Here is a 20,006-nt window from a genome sequence, read left to right as displayed (position 1 = left end):
CTATTAAGTCTGCCATAAAAAATACTTTTTGAAAAAGTCTGTAAGCATTTTGGATTTGCATGGACAATTGCTATCTATTGCATGCCACTATAGTGATTTCATTCTTGAGCTCTTAAGAAAGTGATAGCCAAATCTATTCAGTCAGTAGGGGCCCTTCAAACTAATAGAAAAATGTGAAGGTTATGTTAGAATGTCCAGCTTTACTAAATCTCTCAAGAGCAGGTTATTTGGGTTTGATTTGGGAGTTGTGGTGTTTTAGCTGTTGCCTTTGAGGTGTTTGACAGCAGTGTCTTTGCAGCTTTTTGGGACAAAAGCAAAAGTGAAACAAAACCATATCCGCTTCACCAACTCACAACACAGCCCTCATGAGATGTAGCAGTCTTAACTGTGAATGAATGCTAAGAGTGACTCCTCTAGCTTCACATTCAAAACATGATTGCTTTTAGAATTAGAAAATTATTTTATACTGAAATGGCTCCAGATTTTGAAGTGTCTCAGATTTGCTGTTACTGCAGTTTAAACTAGCTTTTTAATTTAGGGCTAAACAGCCTCCTCAAAGTTTCAGGTAGGCCTAGGTCTTTTCAGTATGTTGAAAGTGTTGTGATTAAGTTTTAGTATGTTGAAAGCATTGTGAATCAGAATTTTGTTTTCAATAGCTGCAACTTTTATGTAACATTGTGGTAATTAACATGTCCTTTCACTTGGGGGGAAAAAAGATATCTTTTGTGTTCCTGACACAACATTGTATTTTCTCAAGGCTGCAACACTGATACTGGTGAAAGATGAATAGTTATAAATATTTTGCAGAGTGAATCACAGAAAAGATAACAATAAATAGAATATAAAAGTAAATGTAAGATTAAAAATAAATACTATAAAGACCCAGGAAGCTTGGGCCAAAATATCTCTGTACTAATATTTTTTTATTTTAAGCAGGCATCTCTGTATATTTTAAGGGGTCCTGTGAAACATGGTCTACTGAAAAGTGTCTCTGTCCATGGCAGGGGAGTTGCAGCTAGATGACCTTAAGGTCCCTTCAAGCCCAGGCCATTTTGTCATTCCACAAAGTGAGAAACTTAGCAAAAGGTCTTGCAGAATAGTTTTGAAACTATTAAAGAGATTACAGAAGCGGAGACACCTTGGATTAGTGGCTAGATACTAGCCACTAATTATTTGGCAACAGCTAAAATCTTGTACTTTAAATGAACTTAAGAACATGAAAAAGACGTCTCTAAAGCTGAGGCTACCCATGTCCAAGTAAAGACCCCTACGAATTGAACACCTGCAAAATGTGTTGTGAAATACAAAATCAAAGCATGCAAAAGATAGATTGTCAAATAGCTATTGAGTAGGCATTTATTTAGAAATTAGGTAATTACGTGTGGTATTCACATGCCCTCCGAATGGAGAAAAGCAGAGAAAAGAATTATCAAAACAATTCTTATCTCATTAGCTGCTCCTGTGTTTTTGGACTGGTGAAATGTGTTGGAAGATTATTTACCTAAAGGGATTGCTTGATTGGGTTTTGGTGGACACTGTGTTAATTAGCCTATCAGTCAAGCTGTGTTGACTGTCTGGTCAGCAGACAGGCAGGAGTTTCTTCAGTTTAGTATAGTTCTTGTTAGTGTAATACAGTGTAAAATAGTTATAGTATACTATAGTATAATAAAGTAATTAATTACCCTTCTGATATCGTGGAGTTCTGCGCATCATTCTTCCCTGCATTGGGGGATCTTCATAAATACAAGAACTACATACTTGCGTATTTTGAAAGTATAATTATGCTTCTTGGCTGCAACCAGGTGTGTTGTCTTGATGGACTTAGCACTCAGCACACACCTCTGTGCAAATGTGTCAAAACTGCTTAGCACCGTGTGTGGATTGGCACCTGGGTGAAGGAACCCTGTCTTGAAAGTGGGACTGTGCCAGTGCTAGTGCATGTTTAGTAGCATTCTTTATTAGTGTTTGAAGAGATCTTGCCCATGCTTCTGCAGCAGAGAGAGTTTCTTGGCTCTGCAGTGGTCACTGGGAATTCTTGATGGCCATGAGTTATGTTATAATAGCTGTTTTAATTGATATAGTAGGGAACACTGTCACATCACTGAGCCAAGTTCAAATGTTTGAAAGCTTCCCCCAACTTAAATCTTTTAAGTGTTAAATCTTTTAAAAAAGGCTGAGATTGTGAGGAACATGATGGTAATTCCAACAGAACAGAACTGTTTACTCCATCTCTGACATCCAAGTAAATCAATTTCCTGTGGGACCTACAGACTAATTCTTACAAAAGGTAAAGTGCATGGAGAACAGACCCTGGCCATACCCCCTTTGTTGTCTTCTCGGAGCATACTCTGCACCAATGCATTAGCTCAGGCCAATAGAGACCACTTAACAAAAGCAATTTAATGTGCCCTATATTCTGTTTAATGTGTAGGGTAGGAGACAGTGGTGGGGGCACTGGCAGTACAGGGATGGGAGTGGGAGCTGTTGAAATTTGTGATGCCACCTCAAGAGAGGGTCCAGGACTGGAAGAAAGGGAGAGGAGGTGCAGCTCTCAGCACATACACTCCTGTTCTCCTCTGTTGCATAGCTTTTCCAGTGCTGCTGAACCCATTTCACCCTGTTTTCTGCCTCCCTTTCCCAAGTGTCTGTGGTTCCCTTGTGTGAAAGCAGTCTCTTGCTGGCTAGTGGATGATAACAATTTTTCTCCCAGTTTCTTACTAGAAGAAAAGCCTTTTGGCTTTGGAAATAAGCATGACTTGCCTGAAAAATACTAATTACACATAACATAACATTAGATTTGGTTTTATACTGCTTTTTCCTTGTGTTTTTAGGATTAATTGCAAAATAAGAATTGCAACTGATTAGGCAATAATACTAGTAAAATATCATTTAAAAATCTATCTCTAATACTCAGTATTGAAATAATTTTGTTGTGTTTAAAATAGTTATCTTCCAGTTGCTTCAAACTGAACCATCTCAGGTATCCACAGTCATCTTGTTACATGTGGCTTCTGTTTTCATGAAGTAGTACAGTCCAGGATGGGCCTCTAAAATACCATAAAGAAAAATAGAAGTTTTAGCATAGCTGTATCAATCCCTTTCCCATTTCTATGAGTTGTATTATGGGACTAGTCAGCCTTTAACTATAACTTTTGCTTCTCAGTTGACATTCAGTGATCCTTGTGAGTCCTTTCCAACTCAGAATTCTATGTTTCTGTGATTATTTGGTATTTATATATATATTATATATATATTATATATATATTATTATTTTTATATATATATTTATTTATATATATATTATCTATATATTATTTATATATTTTGTTTGAACTCTAATTATTATTTTAAAATAGAGATCAAAGTAGGTAATTTGGTATTGCTTCAGTTGACAGAGAGATTACTAATAATCTCTCACACTGCTTTCTCCTTGTAGATCATTATGTTATAAAATCTCTGCTGAGGGACCTCCAGAGTTAGGCTGTTTAAGAGTGCTTACCCAGCTGCCAGGAAACTAATGCCCAGTGGTGTGTCAGGACAAACTTAGGTACAGGTGAAGACATCCCCTTTTTTCCTTAATTGTTTCACAAATGGAGTTCTTGGCAAAGCTTTTTTCCAAAGCTTCCTACTGACCAAGTGTTTACCAGACCTGCAGAGTTATGCAGTAACTTAGTTTGATAAGGAAAGCTGAGCAGAGTTTGGTGAGGAAAGCTGAGCAGGATACCTTCAGTTTAACCATAATGAGTAAAGGGTAAAGTAATTTGTTTACCTCTTACCTTAAAAAAAAAAATATTTGCTGTAGTGTAAGCTCTTGCAATGTTTCAAAATTTCTATTTTTTTCTCCTTTTTTAGGGTCCAGGTATATGTCATCCCTATGATAGTGGGCACATAGCAATGACTTACACAGGACTATCATGTCTGGTTATTCTTGGAGATGATTTAAGTCGAGTAAATAAAGATGCCATACTGGCAGGACTGAGAGCTCTCCAGCTGGAGGATGGAAGGTAAAAGATACTTTATATGCTGCAACTCCCACTACCCACATGTGGAATGAAACGTAAGAGACATGTTCTTCATAGAAGTAGCTATAATCTTTTTGTTCTATTAGAAAAATAGTTTGATTGGTAGTCACATAAGTCATAGAGCATGTGCTGGCTTCTTGGAAGTAATTAAGTCATCAGAGGGTACTAACTGGCTCTTCGAACCAAATGGAGGCTTGCCAAGCAGCAAGTCCTAGAAGAAACAATTAAAGGTTTATTTATTATCACAGGTAATTCAACCATTTACCTAGTTTTGTATATCATAGAAGCCTTTAGGTTGTAAAAGACCTTTGAGATCATGAAGTCCAACTCTTAACCCAGCACTGCGAAGTCCAGCACTAAACCATGTCCTTAAGTGCCACATCTACATGTCTTTGTAATACCTTCAGGGATGGTGACTCCACAATTTCCCTGGGCAGCCTGTTCCAGTGTTAGACAACCCTTCTGATGAGGAAATTTTTTCTAATACCTAATCTAAACCTCGCCTGGTACAACTTGAAGCCATTTCCTCTGTCCCACATGGGAGAGGAGACCAATCCCCAGCTTGCCACCTTTCAGGTAGTTGAGTGATAAGTTGTCCTCTCGGTGTTTATTTCTGTATGGCTCCTTCAGCTGCTCCTCATCAGATTTGTGCTCCAAACCCTTCCCAGCTCCACTGCCCTTCCCTGGACACACTCTAGCACCTTAATGGACTTCCTTGTCTTGAGGGGCCAAAACAGAACTCAAATCTTGAGGTGTGGCCTCACCAGTGCCCAGTACAGGGGGATGGTTACTGCCCTGGTTCTGTTGGCAATTTTCTGATACAAACACCCAAATCAGGGCATCCATCATCATCTTAAGAGTCTCTGACGTTGTGCCAAAATAACCCAGATACAAAAATTTTAAAATATTCATAGAGTTTGGTGCAATTGTAACAGTAACTAATTAAAAACTGATTCACCATTTGTATTAGAAATGGTCGTATTAGCAATTGCCTTTATACATTACTGGGAAACTGGTCCTCAAGTTGCAGTAAGGAAAGAAAGCCTTGTGAGCTATTAGGATCCCTAGGAAGTCAAAGAATTCTGCTCAAAAGAGGTAAAACGGTAAGTCATGTATCTGTATATACTGTAATAGGTGAAAGACTGTAAGTATAAACATCTTGGAATAAATAAGCACCAGTATCATTATGTTGCTGGAAATAGTTACTCAGGCTCCTAAATGTTTATTAGAGTTCTGTGCATTTTCCTTGGCTTAGAATCACATCTTCTAAAAAGAAAATCTAGTGTAGCTTTGGGTTATATTTATGAGACTACTGTAAACTAATCTTTAGAGGAAACACTGTGTGATTCTTTGAACCGCATTTCATATTTTCTGGTGTAACAGGCAAAACAGTGTTTAAAGACAGAAATGTTTCTTTCAGTTTCTGTGCAGTGCTGGAAGGAAGTGAAAATGATATGAGGTTTGTGTACTGTGCTTCCTGCATCTGCTACATGCTCGATAACTGGTCAGGCATGGATATGAAGAAAGCAATAGACTACATTAGAAGAAGTATGGTGAGTTTTCACAAAATGTTACTTCTTCCTATGCTTTCAGGCTTTAAGCTTTTTTTCTTAACTGTGGCTTAAAAACATGTCTGTCCAAACTGTATTATGATATTTTCTTTATTTTTTCTTCCTGCTCTAGTGAGTTGAGAATTACAAAGTACATTGGCTTTTTGCATTTGTATTTTCATTAAAATGTGTGTGCTAGCAAGATAATTTTATTTGGTGTGTTTGTTTGCCGCAAATTGTATGAAAAAGCCTCTTTATTTAAAATAATTAAGCAATTGAAAGCAAGTTTTTGAAAACTAAGGTGTGATGTTTGCGTTTAGAAAAAGTGCAGAAAGCACTTTAGAAAAGTGTATCAATAAAATCCTCATATTTCATTGAGCTGTAGTATTGCTTTTTAAAAGATACACAGATTCAAATATACTAATTATTGACATCAGTTCATCCTTAAATGTTTCCAGTCATGCACTTCATAATTTATTTATTAGATATTTGGAATGAAAAAATATATGAGTACGTACACATTTTTTCTGTGTCTGTGCAAATTGTCATCATATTTGAAAGGAGATTGCCATTTTTTTTCATGTTGTTTCACTAGTTTAATTGAGTTACATTTTCAAAGATTGAAACACAATTTTTTAAGGAAGCTGAGCAAGCTTGAAAATTGCAGTTCCCTTAGTGTGAGTAAATACAGGTTAAATTCTTGTGGTCCACAAAGAAGACCCAAATTTATGATGAGTCACAGCTTCTGTTGTAAATTACTATTTTCAATAGTTGCTGTAAGCAACAAGATTGTACAATTTATGTGAGAAACAAGTTTAAAAAAAGACTTCAAAATCTCTTGCTTCAGACTAAGTTGTTTTTTATTTGTTGTTTATTTTTAAAGGAGGTATTTGGATGTCTTAGTATTTCTTACTGTACACCTCAAGAAGCTTTCTGGCACACTGCCATAGTCCTGGACAGACAGAGATAATCAAGGCCAGGGCTCAATCATACAAGGATATGGACCTGCAGCCTGTTCACATCCTAGTAGCACCTTTTATCCCATTTTCCCCTCTGTTTCCCCTTGTTCTTCTCCAGTCTGCTTTGATATTTCTGTTTCTTACCATCGGCCCTTTCCCTAGCCATCCCATAGTAAGTTATGCTTACCCCTGCATTCCCCAGAAAACAGTCCATGATAAGGGGGTTTCTGTACAATCCTAGAATCTTCCTCCCCTGCTTCCCATAAGAGCCCTTCTCCCATAGCTGGTAGCTCCCCTTAGTTAGCATGGGTTCTCAGCATGAGAATATCCCTGCTGAATCCTTTCAGTGGGTTTCACCCAAGGATGATGATTTATCCATTCTCCTTTCAGTCTGAGAGAGGAGCTTAGGCAGAGTGCTTGCTTGCTCTTACTGATTAGGCTGCGAACATTCTCCCTCGTCTGATCATTTCTGGACCTTAATGTTTACTGAGATCAGTCTTTAGTAAAATAGCTTAGCAGAGTTACAATAGGAGAATCAAGTGTTAAAAAGAATAGAAAACAAAACCCAAGAGCAAAATCCTCATTGTAGTTCTGTACATCACATTGTCTGTTAGTTGTGAACATTTGAGTCAGTTTTGATCCCAAAGGAAATGGTGGAACTAGGAAGGGGACAAAGAAAGTTGAGTTGAACTGTGGAAGGTATGAATCAGCTTGTGTAAAAGGAGTATTTCATATACTAGGAGTCTTTATTCTGGAAATTAGATTGTTAACTGGAGTGTGACGGAGATACATAGTGTAACAGGCAGCACTGAAAAAATAAAGAGAGGGAGAAGCAACTGTTTTTTTCTAAGACAAAACAGACAGACAGCATCAGAAGAGGCCATTAATAGAGCAGACAAGTGGAGATTTTTTGAAAGTTTAGAGCTTTGAAGTGGTACTGGAGATTTATTGTGTAGTGTGATCTTGAACCAAATTTAAACTTTGCTTCTAGAGCTTAGCATTAATTGTTGGACCTGCAAATTCCAGTCATTATGTTCCTATTGGAAAAAGAGATACCTTTAATAATTTAAAAAACCTCTAATAATTGAGGCCTTACCATGGCAAGACATCTTGGAAGGCCTCCTACTAATACTTCAGTTCACTAGTAAAGTAGAGAACTAAGTCTTGCCATGGTCAAAGCTCACAAGACACTGTGGCTTATCACAAAGATTGTGTCTTTTCCTGGCTAGCTTAGTCTGTTAAGAGTTTAAAACTAATTGTACAGCCCAACATAGTAGTGTCTGGGATGCACACTTAACAGCTTTTCTCCAGAGCTAATTACTTCGTCATACATAAAGCAAGCCACCTCCTCTTAAAATTGCTGTTTGTAGGGTTAATTAGCTCTGCCAGCATAGCTTTGCTAATCAGCTTGCCTTTTCTTAGCAATTAATGCATCTGTGGAGTGTGTAGCACATTTGTATTGCATTCTCAAAAAGCAGTGGAAAAGGAAGAGTTCACACTGTGTGCTTTAACATTCAAAAGTTCATAGAGATTACTAAAATTTACTGGTTCAAACCTGAGAAATCAAGCTGCAGCTTGAAGTGTATTTATCAGGTATTAGTATTTTTAGTTGCTTCAGCTTTCAGCAACAATTCAAAACTAGAAATACAGTTTTAGTGTAGCTTCTGTATTTTCTTCTGTTTACTTTTTTCTTCTCATTTTCTTCTGTTTACTTTTTTCTTCTCTTTTTCAGCTTTAAAAGCAGATGCACAAAATGATCCTTAGGTAGTTTCTAGAGATACAATAGTCCTGTAACCATTCTTTGGTTAGGACTATGGGAGTCATTATTGATTTGTCAAGGTGTCCTGTATCTACTACCCACTGTTTCTGAGAAAATGTGAGAAATTCACAGTCAGCACCTGGAGGATGTGGGGGAAGGATTTTTAGTGCTTTGTGTCTGATCAGATACTGATCCAGTCATTAATTGAACAGTTGATGTAGAATATGTAGGGCCAATGTAATTTAACTTCAAGAGTTACACCTCATTTTTCCTACTAAGCAATTTGGTATTTGTTCAGAGATATTTCAATAAGTATTCTATGAACTCTTGTAAAATAAATATTTGCTATTTTATGAATAATTTCTTACATGGTCTTTTGTTTCTTTTCAAGTAAAATGATTTAATGGATTTTTAGGGAAGAAAGATTATTATTCTTACATATACATGTGTCCATAGATTGCTCATGACAGACATGAACTGTGATATTCTTAGTGCTTTGTCGGACTTGAGTTTCCCGTTTTGTTGCGCTTAACAGAGTGATTTTTCAGCACTGTAATGGTATTTTTTAACAGTAATATTTTACAGGCCAATTTTAGTTTATTCCAATGCATGTTATAGTTTTCTTCTTGCTTCTGGTTCCCTTCTCATTGTTTTTTAAAGCCTGATGTACTTGATTCTTACTAAAGAATTGCTTGGATTTGAGTATTCTACACACAGGTGTACTTTGCATTTTACCTCTTTTTTAATGTTAAACTGCTCTTGGATTAGAGACAGATTAAGTTATCTATTTAATTCTGTTTTGTTTTGATTACATAGCCATTTTTTTTCTTTTTATACCTGCATTACATGATTTTTTTCTTTGTTGCTTACCCTTTTTCAGGTTTCTAACATGTGTCACAACTAAAATTAATTTCATGAAAGTCATAAAAACATCCTGCATTGAAAAAGAGCTGATTTGTTAACTGTGTTGTGGCAAGAATTTTTGGAGGTTCAGAATTTAATGAGGTTAAATCATGGCAATGATCTGATGATAATTTTGCTGGTAAACTAAGAAATTGCAATGTCTGTCAAAGTGCTATGGTTCTAAATTAACTGCTTTTTGGGATTTTTTTTTTTCTTCAGTCTTATGATAACGGCCTGGCACAGGGAGCTGGACTGGAATCTCATGGTAAGAATGTCCAAGTGCTCTATACCTTTCAGAGTGGTATTGAAAGTGCTGTAGCAGATGCAGGGTATGCCATACCTTTCCTTTTTTTCTAAGGAAGTTGTGTGAGGAGGAGCGAATCCAAAACATGCCTCCAAATGTCACTTCTTCCTTTAGATCTAGCTTAATATCTGAACAGACAGGCTTTTTTAAATCACTCCCATTAATCTTATCTCATGAATGTTTTTGTTGAAATCTTATCTCGTGTTTTGTTGAAAGGTGTTGCGTTTAGTTCTCAGTTGTTGCTGACAGAGCAAACTTTTTCCACATGTGTCATTGTTACTCTGAGGATTTTATGTGCAAGAGATTTTGTGCCCTGTAACTGATCGCTTGCAATTTCAACAGCTTTGGTAAAACATAGAAGCATTTCTTCTGATAGATACAGCATCTGTTGTATGTTCAAGTCTTGAAGCAACAGTTAATTTTTGTAAAGAGTTACTAGATCTGAAGATAGAAATCCCCAAGGGACTGCTAGTTTAAAGCAAAATGTTGCTGTGCCATGAAGTAGCAGTCTGCTTGTGACAGAGGAGTTTTTGGCTTTTAGGTGACTGATACTAGATCTAGTGCTGTAGTCTGTTGGACTGATTGGTCCAAGGTTAGACTTGATGATCTTGGAGGTCTTTTCCAACCTAAATGATTCTATGATCCTATCAGATGTTTACCCTTAGTATTGAGCTTTGATAGGATTTTGTCTGTTTCCTTCTTGCTGGATCAATGAAGCTGAAAAATTTAAATTATACCCCTAAGTATTAAAACAATTGGTTAATTAACTTTCTGTAAACTGTTAGTGATAACAAATAGCAGTACTTCAGCACTGCATTTCAGCATCAGAGTGAAAATAATCTTACATCTCCTGGGGTCTTCCAGCACAAGGATATTGTAAGGAACTTTGGGGCTCAAGTCTCCTGTCAGCAGCTTGCTTATGGTCTTTCCCAGACTCTGATTTTATCATATCAGGTGTTAGACTCAAAATAAACTTGGATGGGCTTTAAAAAGTGGTGGCTGGACTACACAAAGATCATAAGTTTATCTTTTTTACCATACAGTTTCCTTGACAGCAAAAACTTCCTTAGAAGCACAATTTGTATGTATTACAACCACGAGAGTCTGGGAGTATTTTCACCATATTAAGTGCGCATGTTGTTTGGGGTTTTTTTAATAATTTTAGTTTGAATCTTTTTTTCTCCTTCTGCTCTCCAGACACTTCTGTCTGTTTATATCCTCTGGGGGATTGTGTCTGAGGCTGGCTTTGGCATTTCTGCTTCAGTCTGATTGCTGGCATTCCAATAGCTTTCTTTTTTAAGTTACAAGTGAAGAAATATTTCTGTTGCAATTCCTTTTACTTGTTTCTGGACTGCTGTGTAATGTAAATTGCACAGCATTGTGAAAAGAAACAGCTTTAAGAAAATGAGCTGGTTTATTTCTACAAGAGCTGGATTGAGGGAGTTCCTGAGTTCCCCCCACCCCGCCTTTGACATACCCGCTGAACTTGAGTGTTCTTATTTATTTGGATTTTAGACTCAAAATTAACTCTTTCATACTTTTAAAAGTCCATTGATTTCATTGCTAATAGCTTAGTTAAAGTTCTGACTGAGATCATACAGGCTTCAGAAAATCTGTGTATCAAAGCATAGCAAACCCTGCTTTCTCTTCACAGAAGCAAACCCTTCTCTTCTCTTCTCTTCTGTAGGGGGCTCTACATTTTGTGGTATTGCATCACTGTGTTTGATGGGCAAACTGGAGGAAGTTTTTTCAGAAAAAGAACTGAACAGAATAAGAAGATGGTGTATAATGAGGCAACAGAATGGCTACCATGGACGACCCAACAAACCTGTAGACACTTGCTATTCCTTTTGGGTGGGAGCAACATTGAAGGTAGTGTACAGAACAAGTGTAGGGATAGCAATTGACTTGTTTTGATTTCTTTAAGCACTATTTTCTTTGTTTGAAAGCGTTAGATATTTGATACAAGTGAACCAATATGCACCAATGACTATAAATGTCTTTCATCTCGCAAAAAATGCAGGAAATGGAGGTTTACCAGATTAGTGCTATCTGTGCTGTTACTGTTTATCTCAAAAATAGGCACTATATTCTAGTGTTAAAAATTTACTAACTCTTAGTTAAGACTTAGTGTTAAAAGTAAGACTAAGACTTATATTACTGTTACAATCTAATTTTTTTCAGCTTTTGAACATATTCCAATATACAAATTTTGAGAAAAACCGAAATTACATCCTGTCAACTCAAGATCGCCTTGTTGGTGGATTCGCCAAGTGGCCCGACAGCCATCCAGGTAAAATAACTTCTCAAAACTGCAATGAGTGTGTTCTAAGTAAGAAATTAATTCCAGCAGTCAGACATCTGAGAGGTGTAAGGGAAACCGTACCCTTCCAAAAAACCCCCAGAAAAACAAAAAAAGCCAACCAACCAACCAAACCCCAAAAAACCCTCAAAATATAAAGAGGTTTTCATTCTTGAAGTGGAAAGAGGGAGAAATTTGTCCTTGTTCAGCCACAAAGGAAGTGAATCTTGTTGTTTAGATTACTGTTAGAGTATCACTGTCTATTTAGTATATGTTTAACTGTTCTGCTTAAAGGATATACTGTGTTGTAGGAATCTCTGTAAATTGCGCTTAATATATCAAAATACTTGTTTCTTTAGAAAATTAATAATTTAAGCTTATTCAGAAGTCATTAAGTAAAAAGAGTCAAAGTTTACGCAGTTATGTACTATGATTTACAGATTGTGTTTATACAAGTATGTCTGACACTTATGCTTTCAGAAGTGGATCATTTGAAGTAGTGAAAAAAACTCAAAAAGGTGCTAAAATCTTTTAATTTTAAAAGTTGTTAGAATTTAATTAAGGTATTGCAAGTTTCTGAAAACAAAGCTTGTGCCAGTAGGTTTTCAGTGCCCGTCGCATTTTGTACAGGGAAGAATAAACGGTCTTTGTAAATGGACCAAATAAGATAAAAATTTAGTCATAATAAAGGAAGAGTATGTTTAGAATCTGTGCCCCGGTATTAAATCTATTGATAATTTCATTTTGAACAACAGTTCAGAATTTTTCAAGGTGAACCCACACTGAAAATACAGTGCTTGTGATAGATTTGCATTTCCTCCTCATCATATAGATTTAACAGTATCATTTGGAGGGAGTGTTTTGGTTTGTCTTAAGGAAACATTTACCTTGTGAGTCAGAGATTGGAAAGTCTGGTTCAAATCCTCATCATGTGTTAACCTGTCTTAAACTTAATTGCCTTTTATGACAAGATTGTCCCCCCAGCTGACCAAGGGAAGCCATTTGATGTAATATAAGGCTTTCAGTAGTGTCCCTTCCAAGATCCTTCTGGACAAACTGTCCGGTACATGGCACCTTGAGTGCCGGGGACAGTTTTGGGTCCCACAACACAAAAAAGGCATTGAGCTGTTAGAGAGTGTCCAAAGGAGGCCATGAGGATGGTGAAGGTCCTTGAGGGGAAGCTGTATGAGGAGTGGCTGAGGTCATTTGGTCTGTTCAGCCTGGAGGAGACTGAGGGAAGACCTCACTGCAGTTACAGCTTCCTTGTGAGGGGAAGAGGAGGGGCAGGCACTGATCTCTGCTCTTCTGTGACAGTGACAGGACACGAGGGAGTGGCCTGAAGTTGCATTAGGGGAGGTTTAGTTCGGATATTAGGAAAAGGTTCTTCACCCAAAGGGTGGTTGGGCACTGGAACAGGCTTTTCAGGAAAGTGGTCATAGCACCAACCTGAGAGAGTTCAAGAAAGTTTTGGACAATGCTCTCAGGCATGTGGTGTAACTCTTGGGGTGTCCTAAACAGAGCCAGGAGTCAAACTTTGATCGCATTTGTGGAGACCCTCCCCACAAAGTTAGTGCAGTTCTGATACAAAGAAAGACTATAAATGCATCATTGCAAAGATTGCTTCTGTGTTTTCATTGTTATAGATACACAACTGAGCTTCCTGCAAGCTCAGTCTCATATCTGAAGGGCAAGTTGTCTTTCGATCATGTTGACACTATAAAGGTTCCTAAAACTTAATCAGTATTAGATTTTAATTTCTGGGGCTCCTACTTTATAAAAGTTCTGTTTATATTTGGGGACTCAAACTGTATTTGCTGTGCAACAATGTTTTTAAGAAGACTAGAAGAAATTTCAGAAGACAGTCAACTGCTGGTGATAATCTATGTGTTACATGGACTTGCAATGTTAGCAAGTAACTCTTTCCAGCTGATTATTCAGGGAAATAATATTTTGTGGTCTTGTTGTTCCCATGCTAAGAGATGTCAAAATATTGTTGGTTGTAGAGGCCACTAGCATTATTTAACAAAGAACTGATGGGACAAGCAGAAACAGCCTCAGGTTACACTGGAAGAGATGTAGATTGAATAGTAGGAAACATTATTTCACCAGAAGGGTTGTGAAGCATTGGAACAGGCTACCTGAGGTGTTTGAGTCACCATCCCTGGAGATACAATATGACACTTAAGGGCAGGGTTTCATGCTGGTCCTGGCAATGTTAGGTTAAGTATTGGAATCTGATATTAGAGGTCTTTTCCAGCCTAAATGATTCTGTGATCATTTTAGTGAGATACTAAATTATTGACACCTACACAGAGTACTACATGTTGAGCTTTTTCAAGGAGCACGTGAAATTCCCATCGTCTTTCTATCTTTCACCTGTGATTTCATGGGCGGATAATCCAATCTGATAGCTTGCTGCAACCCAGAGGAGGCAGACTCAGCGAGCTGCAGCCCTGGTATAAAGTGGACATCAGGAGCAGCATGGAACAGGAGAGTAAGAGTATCCCATTTTGGTGGCAGCCATCTCTTTATCAAGCTACATGAATTCCTATCCTTAGGATAATCTCTCAGGAAAATAGGAAGCTAGGAAAAGTAATGCCTTCTTAATTTCTCTAAGTCTTGCTATTGGCAGCTATTTGCACTAATTTTGTTGTTTCAATAGTTAGCTGCTCATAAAGTAACCAGCCAAAAACGCTTGCAAGAAAAAAAATTTTCTTTCTGGACTGGTTATTTTTGGATATTTAAATTCTTTTGCTTTTTGGCTGTGGCACTTAGAAAAAAATGTAGTGCACAAGTTGTTATAAAAGAAATGTGGACTTTAGTTCATGCTGGTAACTCTGGGCAGAAATGTTTTCCTTCCATCAAAACTCAAGTTAAAATTACAGCTGTGGTATTCACATGCCCTCTGAACAAGGGGAGACATAATTCTCTCTCTCAGATTTTTTCCTGGAGAAGCACAGAGGGAAAACAATTCTTATCTCATTTGCTGCTTCTGTTGTTTTGCAAACATGTGGAATGTGTTGGGAGATTATTTATCTGCAGGAATTTGATGATTGGATTCTGGTGATGGTGTTTTGATTCATTGGCCAATTGAATCCACGTCTTTGTGTTGGGACTGTCAGCTGAGAGTCACGAGTTTTCAGTTTAGAAATTAGAAATTAGAAGTAAGTATGATGTGGTATAGTGTATATCTCTTTAATATAGTATAGTATAATAAAGTAATCAATTTGGAGTCAGATGCGTCATTCTTCCCTGAGGAGAGGGATTGCCTGCTGATCCAATATATGGCACCTGATTATTTGTTTTCCTTGGTTGTAATTACTCACAATTGTTTGAATATGGGTTGAATATTGGCTGTTACAGCCTGAGATGGTTTTTTTTCCTTTTCTGTCTTTCTTTCAGATGCTTTACATGCCTACTTTGGAATCTGTGGTTTGTCATTAATTGGAGAATCTGGTATTTGCAAAGTTCATCCCGCCCTAAATGTAAGCACAAGAGCATCAGAGCGTCTTCACCACCTTCATCAGATCTGGAAAACACGGACTTTAAACAGCGTTCAGACGACACACACCTCTCTACATGACTGATTTAGACTTGAATTTAGTTCTGGTAGCATAATTGTAGCCCAGGGTTAAAAGCCATGTATAACCAATGTGCTCTTTTAAGTGCTGGAGTCATACAATCAGATCTGTGTTGCTGGCATCACTTTGATAGGGAGTTGCCTTCAGCAGGTTATTCTGCATTGTGAAATGGGGAATATTTTGATTATATAGAAGTTTGTCACCGCAGACTGTAAATGGCTTTTCAGATGGCTTTACTTCTAAGAAATCCCTTGAGGCATTTAAACTTCATTTAATTTTATTTTTTTAAATTTGTGCATACTGTGTCAAAATATATAATGGGGAAGTATTTTCAAAATTGTTTACATATCATACAGTATAGCACAGAATGTTGAAGTTCTTTATAATCTTACTGTTTGACATATTTTTGGGTAGAGAATCTCTCATATTAAGTCTCAGTTAAAAATTACCTATTATCATCAACTTTCAGATTCCATAAACTTTGTTTTTCACAAACAAATTAATTAAATACAAATAAAATTATTTTATTCAATATACTGGACTTTTAAGGTTGTGTGGCCTTACTAAATGGATCTCATAATTCTTCTGAGTAGGTTTTACACAAATGCAGTGGATTGTTAGCCAGACAGAGTTTTCATCTAAAATAGTTTCTTCATGTGAAGTTCACTACGAGTGTGGCATATTGATGTGCATCAATAAGAGATATTCAGCCCAGTCTTTGGAAGCATACCTGTATGCAAGAGTAGCATTAGAACCTGCTTCCAAAGACAAACCTTTGCAATACATTGAAGTTGTTCAAATTAGAGTAATGATGAACATTCTCAGCTTCTTTAGTGCTTTACTAGTGCCTTACTTTGTATGCTTGAAGTGCTGTTCAGAGTTGAAGGAAGTAACTTTGCAGCTGGTGTGTTTGTGGCAGGTCAGTTTGTGCATTCAGTAGACACCACATGTTTCTACTTGCCAGTCATTAACAGCACTTTTTTTTCCTAAAGGTTCCAAAGATAACTGAAGACTTCCTGAGACAGGTTAGGTGCACCATTTGCCACTGCTGAGCCCAAAGAAACAGGATGTAGATCTTTTTGGCTAGCAAAAAGAGCTTTGGGGATAAACATGATTCCTGTTTTGCAATGCAGGGCAAGTGAAAAGGGTAGTGTAGTTGTACCCCTAGCACACATGTCAGAGAGGTCCAGTAGGTATCTTTAGGCTACCAGAACAATCCCATTGTCCAAACCTGTAGCAGCCTTCCTACCTAAATAGATAGGTTTTGTTTCTATAGCAGATTAATTTTCATGGCAGCATTGGGAGCATAACTAGTGATAGTTGTCTGCTTGGAAAAGCAGAGGAGTGGGGTAGGGTGTGTGTGATCCAGACACGTCCCACTAGACACTTTACTTTTGGAGGAGGAGAGACTCAATAGTTGTAAAAACTGGGAAGTCTGGAGGGGTGTGAAACCAAGAGAACTGTGAGGCCAGTACTGGAGAGGGGGAATGAGGTGCTTGAGTAGGACTGTTGCAGAGTGAGAGAAATGAAAACTGGGAGATATTGAGGCTGGAGGCACCAGTGAAGAATGTGGAGTAGTAATGGAACCAAACTGGTGGAAAGGATTTGAACTGTGTAGGGTAAGATTAGGGAGCAAAAGAAAGGTACTGACTCAAGGAACATGAAGGAGTTAAGGAGCAAAGATAGAGCTTGGGAATTGGTTTTATTGACCACATGCTGAGATGACCAAAAATCCAGCCACAAGTAAAAAGAACTAGCAAGATACCTGAAAGAGAGTATCTCCCAGGCAGGGGGCTCACTACTGCAGTTCCTGTGGGAATCCCATTTTCCTGGATAGGCTTAATGGGATGTTGGTCAGCAAAGGCTGTAGCTTCCCTGAGCAGAAGTTTCTAAGATCATAGGGGTCTGCCTAGATAAAAAACCCATTTAAAACCAAACAATTAAAATCTTGAAGTAAAAATTGATCAAAAAAGCATGGTATTTTCTTGTCTTTACATCAGATGGTGATGACAAGTTGACTTCATGGTAGGATAGGATGGGTTTCCGGTGTAGTTACAATGAAGGTGAGATGTAATTGTAGCTGTCCATCCCCACCACTGCTTCTTTGCCTTGCCGGTGAGCTATCTTTGAGGTTTTTAGCTTTTACCACATACCCTGGTAGAGGGAGTAGCTTTGAGTTTCAGAAGAGTTGAATAAGGTATTCTTAGTCTTTGCTGGGAAACAGTCTAAATATTTGTTCTTACTTAGCTTAGTGAAAAATGATGTATTTGATTATTGTGAGGCAAATCCATACTTGCAAAATCCTGAGCTATAGTTCCTGAGTTGTCCTATGTGTGACCACATTCTCATCTGTGAGGGACATCGGGGTCCCTCAGCAGAAAATATGGAGGTAACAGTGAAAAATCATACAATGTGAATAAGAAAAATTCTTACGGAAAGTAATTTAACAGTTTTCTGTCTCAAAAAACAGGTAATGTTTCTTGCTATGTTTTCTGTAAGCTACCCTGGGTTCTTCATATGGATTTTACATTTCTTATCTCCTTGGCCCCCAGTTATTCTACACATCTTTTCAGGCTGCCTGTTGACTGCAGAGCTAGCCTTTCCTAAAGGTTGCATAAGGCGTATTTGTTTCTCATTACCCAAAGTTTGATGAAGGCAGCAAAATACCCATGCTTTCATCTCACACTGAGTATCTAATTACTCTAATTCTTTTGAAATCTTTAATCTTTTTTAAGTTGATAAAAATCAGTACTAATAACCAATTCTACATATATGATTTGCCATTCTGAATGTCCCAATTTATGTCAGGCAAACAAATGATGAACATGAAATGTTCCTGTGTAGCAGACATCTGGATTCTGACTGTATTGAATTGTCTCTCTGATTTTTGTGGTTTATTGTGTCTTTTGACTAGAAAAATGTTAAATGAGAAATCAGTGGACAAGAGTTTCACAGAAGTCCATAACCTAAAATCACTTTTAAAGGGGATACATCAAAATAGAGCTAAAACTTAAATGTGAACTGTGAAGTTTAAATGTAGCTAGAAAAAGCAAACCATGTGATTATTACCTACCTCTAATAATTTTGTGTTAACCACAGCTTTACATTGCTGAGACTGAACCTACATAAGAAATTCATGCATTGAATGGCTTTACCATGTGCTTGAGGATGTAAAACCTCTTGGCTATCAGGCTGACAAATGTGAGTGCCTCTATCCTATCTGAAACACTCCCAAACTCTGTGTGTGGCCCGAGTTTCTCTTCCAGAAAAACAGCTTTAAAATGGTATGTTGAACAAAGGAAGTCAAATGTATCTTTTCCATAGGATGTGAGGACTGGGGATTTAAACATTGTCACTGGGGCTTTCAGGCCCACTTGATTTGTACATAGCTGCTGACAGATGTAGTAACACCATTTTGGAAGGCTGCTTCTAAGCATGTTTGTATTTATAAATTTTCATATTGAGAACTATTTTTTCTAAATGGAACAATCATGATCATTGAAAAAAAAACTAGCAAGTAAATTATTTCAGAAATATCTGACATGCATATGCTGAAGCACATATTAAGAGTACTGTGCTCTCTGCTCTATTGCCCAAGGTAAAAGACAACCTGAGAGGAGCTGAAGAAGCTGCATCAAATTTGCTTTCTCCATGGATGCCAGTATAGAAATTAAATATTCTGTAGAAACTGTTGTGTTCCCTAAAAAATACATTTCAACTTTGTGCCAAGTGAGCCATTCAGTATGGGGTTGCCTAATATAGAAGGGAAGAAACAGTGGTTTCCAAAGTCAAAGCCTTTTATGGACAGCCCATCTCCTGGCATTTTGGAGAAACTTGCTATCAGTGTCCCTGTGGAAGTCAAAGGGATGTCAGGACATGCATAAGAAGCAGAGAGACCCTAAGTAAGAAGATGCTATTGTTGCAACTAAATATGAGACATCTCCAAAATGCATCAGTTGAATGATATTATTGGTCTGTTTACGTTGATGTTAAATACTGTGGTGGTTCTGAAAAGCTCTTTTTTTGCTGTTGCAAGAAAAGACCACTTAACAAGTTTTCCTCACTTCAGATGACACTGGGTGGAAAAGAGGAAAGTCTCAACATCTTTATACTAAATGGTTATTAAATTACTCCACTGAGTGGTTACAATGTGTTGTAGATTTACACTTTCTGTTCACCATTTTAAGCTTTTGTGTTCCTGGTCTCTATTTGCCTGGTTAGTTTCTGAGTTTAATAAAAATCAATGAGCTGTTGAGAAAATGTGGGAAAACTGTAATTTGTTTTTTACTGTAGCTCTTGTCGTGTGTTTTTTCCCAAGTTACATGTTCTGGGTGAGGACCTGTTTTCCCAAGGGCACAGAGCATGACAGCCTCCAAAGGTTTTCAAGCTGAACCCATCAAAGGCAGCAAACCCTGACACTACTGTTTTATTTTTTAGGCACTGGAGAAGTGCCTTGCTTGATAACTACATTGTGAGAACATAGAATCATGGAATGATTTGGGTTGGAAGGGACCTTAAAAATCATCTCATCCAACTCCCCTGCCAAGGGCAGGGAGGCATCCCACCAGATCAGGTTGCTCAAAGCCCAATCCAACCTGGATTTGAACACTTCCAGGGATGGGGCAA

General features: G+C 37.6%; 1 protein-coding gene across 1 annotated transcript in view; it reads left to right on the top strand.

Moving 5' to 3' along the window:
- PGGT1B (protein geranylgeranyltransferase type I subunit beta) overlaps positions 1 to 19,640 on the top strand; it is a 35,572-nt gene extending 15,932 nt beyond the window's left edge. The window contains 7 exon segments of the mRNA XM_054652109.2: positions 3,853 to 4,004; positions 5,443 to 5,575; positions 9,413 to 9,458; positions 11,185 to 11,369; positions 11,682 to 11,790; positions 15,202 to 15,336; positions 15,339 to 19,640. Of these exon segments, the coding sequence (XP_054508084.2) occupies positions 3,853 to 4,004; positions 5,443 to 5,575; positions 9,413 to 9,458; positions 11,185 to 11,369; positions 11,682 to 11,790; positions 15,202 to 15,336; positions 15,339 to 15,382 (804 nt within the window). The 3' untranslated portion in view covers positions 15,383 to 19,640.
- The last annotated feature ends 366 nt before the right edge of the window (positions 19,641 to 20,006 follow it).

Source organism: Agelaius phoeniceus, chromosome Z (assembly GCF_051311805.1).
Source record: "Agelaius phoeniceus isolate bAgePho1 chromosome Z, bAgePho1.hap1, whole genome shotgun sequence".
Classification (NCBI taxonomy): Eukaryota; Metazoa; Chordata; class Aves; order Passeriformes; family Icteridae; genus Agelaius; species Agelaius phoeniceus.
Note: the sequence above shows the minus strand (reverse complement) of the source record. Positions and strands in the feature narration are given on the sequence as shown.